A 9122-nucleotide genomic window follows, 5' to 3' on the forward strand; every position below is an offset into this window, starting at 1 on the left:
TGCTCATCTGCTGAGCCCCCAGCTGGGGAGGAAAGGAGGGGAAGAGGGGGCTGCAGGAGCAGGACCCCAGCACTGAAGGAACAGGGAGCCTCAAGAGCACAATGCAGACATGTGCTGAACTGCCCGCTGACCTTTTCCATTTACCTGTTTCTAGAGCTGACTCACAGAACAGGCAGCATTCTTTTGAATGAAGGGCGAGGTGCAACTATGTGTAACTGAGGCTGTTCCTGTGGGCTCTGCAAGCTCACTGAGTAAGGGTTTCCTTTGGATCCTACCACCCTAGGACCCAGAGCTCACTTCCCTCCTCCCATGGTCCATCTGCCTCAGAGCGCCCTCTCTGGTGAGTCCTCTCCCAAGAATGCACTCTGAAGTCCTTACCCGAGACCGGTGCACTGGGTTGTCGAAGTCCGTCCCATCTGGAGCCAGGAGCAGCCAGCCACCGTAAATGGGCTTTGCCTAGAGGAGAGAAGGAGGGCTGGTCATCAGTGGCCTTGGACAGGTTCAACGGGCAAGCTAACGCCAAGCTGACAAGTGCCCGCTGGAAGAGAATCCACCTCTACTCCAAGCCCTCCATGCATGTACCCACTCCCAGCAGGAGACACACTGGGGAGCCAGAGGCTCCAGCAGGCCTGGAGCACCCGCTATGGAGACAGGAACATGAAACCCAGCGGGAGACCAGACAAATGGAGAACACAAGACTCCTAGGAGCAGACACCGCCCCGCAAGCTCCTGATCAAGCCACCAGGGTCACGTTCTTCATCACCACGGGAGCTGCAGGCACCAGGGAGAGCCTGTGACCAGCACCGCCAAAGGCCCTCGTCCTGAGGGCACAAAGCCTGGGAGCAGAGACACTGCTTCAGCCATCGCCACGAGCGTGGCCAGAGAATCACCAACTTGCCGGCCACATGACCTTGCTGAAAACCTTTCCAGTTTCATCTTCACGTGCAAAAGTGAGTGTGGCAACAGCTGCATCTGGGCCTCACGAATCTTATGTGAGGATTGATGAAACACGGCCCAGCACAGGAAAGAAAACGGCAAGGCTGCTGGGAAAGCAGTCTGGCAGTTCCTCAGGTTACACTTAGAATCCCTATGGCCCAGAATTCCACTCCTAGGTGTACACATACCCAAGAAAACTAAAAGCAAGTGCTCAAGTAAAAACCTGGATGTGAATGTTCACAGCAGCACTATTCACAATTGTCAAAAGGTAGAGACAACCCCAGTGGCCATCAGCAGGTGGAAAATGCGGCCCATCCATTCAACGGAACGGCATCCAGCGATATAAAGGCACGAAGCGCTGACACGCTCGCAGCAACATGGCTGAACCTTAAAGACCTTATGCTAAGTCAAGAAGACAAACACAAATGACCGCAAATGACACGATTCCGCTTATATGAAAGGTTCAGAATCAGGAAATCCGCAGAAAGAGGGGGCAGATGAGTGGCTACCAGGATGTCGAGGGAGCAGAAATGGGGAGTGGCTGATAACAGGTGTGGGGTTTCTTTGGGGGTGATGAAAATGCTCTGGAATCAGACAGGGGAGTCATTATGCTAAAAATCACTAAATCGTGTGCTTTAAAAGGGCTTCCCTGGTGGCCCTGCCAATGAAATGACAGAGAGCTCTCCCGTCGAGAATTCTTGACAGGAGACTTCTGTCAATGCAGGAGACCCGGGTTTGATTCCTGGTCCAGGAAGATCCCTTAGAGAAGGAAATGGCAACCCACTCCATATTCTTGCCTGGAGAATGCCAAGGACAGAGGAGCCTGGCAGGCTGCAGTCCGTGGGGTCACAAAAGAGTTGGATACGACTTAGCGACTGAACAACAAATGCTTTAGAAGACTGAATTTTATGGTATGTCAATTATCTCAAAAATTGTTTAAGAGGGGGGAAAATAGCCTGAGTACAGTGTCTGGCCTAAAAAGCCTAAATAAATGATGGCTAGTTTTGTATTTCTTACATCCAAAGAGTGCCCCCTCCCCCGAGAGCCTGGCAGCGGAGTTCAACAGGAGTTAAAGGAGGAAGACGCTCAGACTCCACCTCCCTTTTTGGCCACACCAGACTTGAGAGAGGGCCGCTGAGGCACAAACAGCACAACAAATCAAAACCCAAACCTTCCACCTGCTGTTTACACATAGGCTGCCCCAGGGAGAGCCTTAGGGTCCTCTCAGCATGCGCTTTACTCATCATTTCCAAATTGGGAGGCCCTGTCACATCACCTCATTTTGCAAAGCTGTAGAATCTGTGACTCGCAGAGGGGAGGTCAATTGCCAGAGGTCACAGAGCATGTGGGGTGAGCATATCTAGGCTCCCACAGGGGCCTGAAACCCAGGGAAAGCACTGGCTTCTCCCCATGAACAGAAAGAGGGGTTTCGGGGATGGGGTATGGAGTAGGCTGAAGGAAGGAAGCAAGACTGGCTTTGATGAAACGTGGGAGGGGGTGCTGGCAGGGAACCAGGAGTTAGAGGGACATGGCCCAGAAGGACCGTGGAGTATGCGGGATGAAATACTGCCTGGGAAAGCAGAAGCAAAGAGAACCGAGGTCTGTTTTCTCAGCAAGCACCAGAGGCACCCAGCCGTCCCCCAGGCAGACAAGCACACTCGGCCTCTCTCTGCCCCACTGGGAGATGCACACACAGGACAGCCGAGTTGGCGCTGGGGGCTGACCCCTCGTACCCCAGCCAGGTGACTCCCCACCATGGCCACGGGTGCAGGTCCCTGGCCTGCGAAATCAGGAGGTTAGAGCCCAAGGCCATGTCTCCTCAGTTTCTGTCTGGCTTCCATCACATACCACCCTCCCCTTTTCTGGCTCCAGGGCTTTGGGGTGACCACACTGTCAGCTACACCTACCTGTCCTTTCCTCAAAACGGCAGTGAGAGACATGGGCTTGGCCAGGTCCCTCAGAACCTGGCCTGCAAGCAGCAGCATCATTCGCTCCACAAACATCTCCTCGGCAAGCCTACCAGCACCCACCTCACCTGGTGTGACTTCCTTATGCGAATCACCCCAAAGCAGACCCCACCCAGGTGAGTAGGGCGTCCTGAAAGGTGGGAAGGCTGGGCCAGAGGAGGGCACGGGGCAAGAGACAAGGGCTCCAGCAGCCCGGGAAGCGGGCAGTGTTCTGCAGGAGCGTTTACCAAGGCAAACGCTACTGACAAACGGCAGACAGGGCTGTCCAGGACAGAGGGGATGGATGGGCTGTGGGGTGTGACGGCTACAGGACACAGGGTTCCTTTTGGGAGGATGAAAGCATTCTAAAACTGACTGTGATAATAGCTGCACATCTCCGGGAATACATTAAATCACTGAACTGCACAGTTTAAATAAGTCAACTATATATGGTATGTGAGTTTCATCTCAATAAAGCTATTAAAAAAAAAAATCATTTACCAAGGCCTATGTCAGGCAGTGGGGAAGCAGAGATAAATAAGAAACTGCTCCCCCTCCATGGGTTCACAGTCCACAGCAAGCAAACTGGGAACAAATGACATGTGAGGAGGCAGTGGTTGGGGAGGGGAGCACTGGTGATCATGGGCACGGCCGAAGCGGAGACGGAGGCAGGAGCCTGTCCACCAGTGGGGCTGGTTCAGCTGCCGCCCTCCCTCAACTCGTCAGCGCCTCTCACTGAGGGCTCCAGACCTGGAACCCCTTCCACAAGCCTGGAGAGCCGCACCCGGGGACACACGCTCTGAGCCTCCTGCTCCTCAGGGAACCTCAAGCTAGACATGCCCACCTGCCCTCGGTCCAAAGAAGGGTGCCCCAGACATGCAGCTGCTGCCCTCACTGTTTCTCAGAGGGCCTAGAAATGGCAACAGCCAACCTGGCCATGCTGGTGAGTCCAGAAGCGCCACGCACAGCCTGTCCCCACAGGAGAGGTTTACAAGCCACAAGCCAGAGGTTTGTAGGGCAGCATCCCTCCTGTTCTTGCCTCACCTCCCCTGGAAGCCCCAAGTGACCTGACATACAGGCTCTGGTGACCCCAAAGGCAGCTGGCACAGGAAGTGGGCTCTAGAAACTCCTAGTGGCTTGTAGTTTTGTTGCTGTTTTCTGCCTGGGTGACGGGTTTACTTTAAGGGGCAGGGGGACAGGAGAAGCAGGTAACTCTTCTTGATACTGAGGGCCCAAAGGATGGGACTTTGGGAGTTCTGTTTCAAGCAGGCCACTGGGAGTAAGCCCACTGGTCCAGTCCCTGTGCAAAAGTCACCATTTGGGACCACCCGCCGGGCCTCTCTCCCTTCCATTAAACTCAGCCCCGCCTCACACACCAATAACCAGAGGCTGCACTTCCGCTGACCTCTGGGAAGAGGCTGCTTGCTGGTGGCTGTGCCATCCTCCTCAGCCCAAAGCCCTTTCGAAATTGCTCACTTGACATTTCTGCTTCGAGATGGGGTGGATGTAACGTCCCTATGCCTCCCACTAACCACAAATAAAAGCCTGGACACTGTATGTTAGACAAAACTAAGGAGACTTGAAAAGCGGGAGAGAAGACTGCAGAGGAGCCGAGGCACCGCTGGGAGGTGTGCAGCCTGGGTTTCTTTTGGCCTCACTGTCCCAGATCGGGGTCTGGAGGAGAGGCCACATGGAAGCGCCAACAGGCACAGACAGAAAAAGCCTCAGGAAAGGCTCTCCCTAGTCGAAGAACCAGGGAAGGGACAACTTGGCAAAACAGAGAACTCTTCCAGAGTAACCAGCCTACCCCAGTCGGACAGATGAGACACTGCCACACTCCCACCATCCCCCAGCAGAGGCCAGACTTCCAGAGACTTCCTACTCAGTAGGCAAGGTGTGGGACAACAGGCAGGGGCCCAGGACTGCCCTGCCCACCCAGCAGTAAAGGTCCCCTCCCTCTCCCTGCTATCCGAGGAGGACACCTGAGGGGCTGAACCCCACCCCCTACGGCAGCAACCACGCACCTCCTGCCTCAAGTGTCCACGGAGCCCGGTGAGGAGCCAGACTCCTACCTCCACTGAGAGGCAGGAGGCAGAGCCCTGCTTCCCCTGTTGGGCAGTGCTAGAAAAACCCGACTGAAAGAGAGAGATCAAACACAGCCCAAAGTCACCTGGCGTGACACAAAACTGTCCAGGTTGAAAAATCACCATGATACCAAGAACCAGGAAGGTCGATGCCAACACCAGGGTGTCAGGCATGTCAGAATTATCTGCTGGAGGTTTAAAGCAGCCATGCTACATGGTTCAACAAGAAATTATGAACATGCTTGGAATAAATGAAAACACAGAGAGCCTGAGCAAAGAAACAGAAGCTGCAAGAGCCAGGTGAAAATTCTCAAACTGAAAAATACAATAGCTAAATCAAAAGCTCAATGGATGGGCTCAAAAAGCAGAAAGATGGGAACAATGGAATGAATCAGTGAGCTGGAAAACAAGAGAAGAGAAATCGCACAGACAACACAGAGAAAACAGACTGAAAAATAAGAGAACAGAGTCTTAGGGACCTGTGGGAACAGAAGACCTAATATCTGTGTCATCAGAATCCTGGAAGGAGAGAAGGGTTAAAATACTAGCACTTCCCTGGTGGTCCAGTGGCTAGATTCTGAGCTCCCAATGCAGGGGGCCCAGGTTCGATCCCTGGTCAGGGAACTAGATCCCACTCGCCGCACCAAGAGCTACCATGCTGCCACGAAGATCAAGGACCCCACGTGGTGCAACGAAGACTCAGCACAGCAAAACAAGTACTTCCTAAAAGTACTGCTTACAATCATTAAAAAAAATGAAATACTGGACCTCCCTGCTGGTTCAGCAGATAAGAATCCATCTGCCAATGCAGGAAACGTGGGTTTGATACCTGGTCTGGGAAGATTCTACATGCCACAGGGCAACTAAGACCGCGCTCCATAACTACTGAGTCCACGTGCTAGCTGCGCACCCAGAGCCGTTGCTCTACAGCAAGAGAAGCACAGTAACGAGAAGCCCAAGCGCTGCACGGAAGAGCAGCCCCCGCTGGCCGCAACCAGAGGAAGCCGGGGCGCAGCACCCAAGACCCAGTGCAGCCATAAGCAAGTAACCAACCATCCAACTACCACATAACCCAGGTGCTGCATTCCTGGACACATTCCAGAGAAATAAAAGCTTACACGTCACAAAAACTGTGAGTGATTACTGTCTCTTTATTTGCAAAGGGCCAAGAAAAACCTGGAAGCAATGCAGATGTCCTTCAGCGAATGAGTGGTTAATCCATGCACACTCTGGAATACTACTGAGCAATTAAAAGGAAACAACCGGTGATATACGCAACTTGGATGAGTCTCCAGAGAATTAGGGTGAGTGGAAAAGTCAACCCTGAGGTTACATGATGTTCGACTCCACTGACACAACATGCCTGAAATGTGGAATTTCTAGACACGGAGACAGACTTGCAGCTGCTAGGAGTTAAGGAGGCAGCAGAGGTAAGAGGGCAGGAGGACTGTGACGATGCCCTGTAATTTTATTAATATAAGATGCAGCCACTGGGGGAAACTGGGTAAAGACACAGGATCTCTCCGGATTGCATCTCACAACTGCGTGCAAAACTACAATGATCTCAAAATAATAGTTTTAATTAAAAAATAAAAAACCAAAAACCTATTACTTTAGGATACTTGCTCCACTCACACAGGCATATGCCCCCCAGAAGAGGACCCACTGCAACCCAACAGCAAAGAGGCTTAGCCACGAAGGCTTCTGCTTCTGCAGTTCACAGGGGCCAGCCCCAGGCCAAGCAGCCTGCCATGGCTTCAGCTTCTCCTGAGGCCACAGGCACACGCAGTTTCTGAACGCTGTCGACTGGACCACGCGGGCTTCTTCGTCCCCTTCCCCCTGCACCACCCTCCCGGGGCAGGCCTGGGTTCCATCGGGCCAAGTGGGCAGGGCGGGCTGCAGGCAGGGAAGGAGCAGGCACCCAGCCTGCCTTACAGAACATCACCCAGCTGCCCCCCTGATGCTGCCCTGACACATCCAGGACTCTGGACACCGCTGCCCAATCACAACCAGCCCTACAGCGTCCAGGCATTACCTGCTGGGCTCTCAGCTCCACAGGGCCCATCTGAGGCTCAAAGAAAGGACATGTATGTGACAGACTTCTGACAGGCTGCGAAGCTCGCTCTTCTGGCCCCTCAGACTCACCTGCCCCAGAGCACAAGGGGCCCTGAGAAAAGCAGACGCAGAAATGCAGTACCACCTTCCCACCCGTCATCCTAAAGGCCCCCAAGCACCTCTCCTCCATGGGCAGGAGTAGCCCCTTGTCTCTACGTGGGTCCCTTCAAGTAGAGTAACAAACCCAGAGCCAGCTGCTTACCAAGAACTTACTGGGGCTCCCCTCCTGCAAGCTGTGCCCATACTCACACCTCCTATGAACAGAAAACTGTCTTCTGGCCTCGGGGCTCTGCACACATGGGCCTCTGCAGAGAGGAAACCCCACTCTGCAGCAGCACCCTGCTTACCCCCAGGCCCTTCTCCAAGCCCCCCGCCATCTCCAGCCCTTCTGCTTTCACATCCCACCTTTGTTCAGCAAGGTGCCCACTGCAAAGTAGGGCCACCTGACGTGTGAGTCAGTGGACACACTGAGGCAGCACTCAGCTGCTCCCCACTTGTCCTCCAGGTGCTGCTGCAAGGCCTCTGAGCCAGGACAGGGTGAGCCCAGGCCACACCTCTTCCTTCCACACATGGAGCCCAGTCACGGGGAGGAACCTGTCCATCCCCAATACTGAGGGACAAGCTGAGCGCTGAGGAGCACGTGGACAGGCTGGCCTCCAACTGTCCTCCCTTTACTGAATCCAATCCCCACCAATACCGCGTGCGCCACAGTGGCCCCGACAGAAAGCAGAGACGACACGGGAAAACCGGCATTCTCAGAGCAGCCAGGCGGCCACATGAGGAGAGAACTCGTCTCCCTGCTCCTCCCTGGTAATCCCACAGCCAGACACAGAGCCTAAAGAGACAACACAGACCAGCAAACCAGTGCTGGTTTGGAGCTCAAACCAAACCGGGGGCGGGGCTTAGGGCCAGCAGTGCTCAGGGGAACGAGCCCCAGAGTGGACCTGGCGCACGAGACGGCCCCAGAACAGCGTGGAAGGGAGGGCCGTAGAGAGTATCCAAGGCCAGCCCGGAGGGGACCCCAGGATGCCTGACTCAGGCGGGGCAAAGCACACGAACCCCACAAAGGCACCCTCACACAAGGCTGGACATGTCAACTCCAAGCACCAGCCTCATGCAAGTTGTTCAAGGAGAGCGGTCCCACACAGCCTTGAAGACAGACCCATACTGTGGGGGCCAGCGTCCCAGGTCAGGCGCACTCCTGGGCCGAGCTGGAGGATGAGGAGCTGCACAGGGGCCGGAGGTGAGGATCTAGTGAACGCTCCAAGGATGGGGTGTTTGTAGACTGAAGCTAAGTGCTTCTGAGGCTGGCTCCCTGCTCCTCTTTTCCCCAAGAGTTTTTGTGGAAACGCTTCCATGCGCTCATAGCAAACAGGCTTTTTGATATTTTCTGCATTTCTATTCCAAAAGGAGAAATGATGCCTGGGTAGCAGCTGTCTGGCTATCTTTATGAGCATGTAAATCACAGGAGATTGTGAGGTCGCCTGTCTTTTCTGGGACATGTGGAGGTAAGTCAGTAACACGAAATGTAGGCACACATCCAGGTCAGTCTGAAGCCTCGCCCTTGCCTTGTCCCAGCCACCTGAGAAAGAACACTCCATCTGGGCAGACCGCAGAGGGAGGCCTGTCCCACCTGCCTGACCCACACCTCGGTCAGCACACACCTCCACAAGCCAGTAGAGCAAGACCCCAGGAGCGTGGGCTTCTCACTTAGAGCAAACCTACTGGGGCAACCAGGTCAGCCATCCCTGCAGATCCCACCTCAGGCTTCTCCTCCCAACACCACGCGGGCCACTGTGCTGGGATTCGTCTCTAAGACACGTCCAAGGGTCTCAAGCCCTCAGCAGAGGACACTGTCCTGCTGCTTTACAGCTATTCCGTTCTAGACCTACACTACACTCCTCCACGTGGGCACACCTGCCGGCATGAGCTTCCCGGGCATGCCATCTGCCTCTGAAAGCCAGCAGAGGGCCATCGGCCACTGCCAAGACGAGCACAGTAGCGGGGCAGCCCCTGAGCCAGATTCAACACCATCAGGACC

The 9122-nt window shown here is 54.6% G+C and overlaps 1 protein-coding gene across 12 annotated transcripts in view; it reads right to left on the reverse strand.

Annotated features, from left to right (window-relative positions):
• The window catches only part of MPRIP (myosin phosphatase Rho interacting protein), a 94619-nt gene that overhangs the window by 71414 nt on the left and 14083 nt on the right, over positions 1-9122 (reverse strand). For 11 of the 12 annotated variants that reach the window (XM_027974752.2, XM_027974756.2, XM_042255763.1 and 8 more), the window contains exon 2: positions 379-456. The exons of the other annotated variant lie outside the window; for it this stretch is intronic. In XM_027974752.2, the coding sequence (XP_027830553.1) occupies positions 379-456 (78 nt within the window). The remainder of the gene's footprint in view (positions 1-378; positions 457-9122) is intronic. 12 annotated transcript variants of the gene reach the window in all.

The sequence above is a fragment of the Ovis aries genome, chromosome 11 (genome assembly GCF_016772045.2).
Source record: "Ovis aries strain OAR_USU_Benz2616 breed Rambouillet chromosome 11, ARS-UI_Ramb_v3.0, whole genome shotgun sequence".
NCBI lineage: Eukaryota > Metazoa > Chordata > Mammalia > Artiodactyla > Bovidae > Ovis > Ovis aries.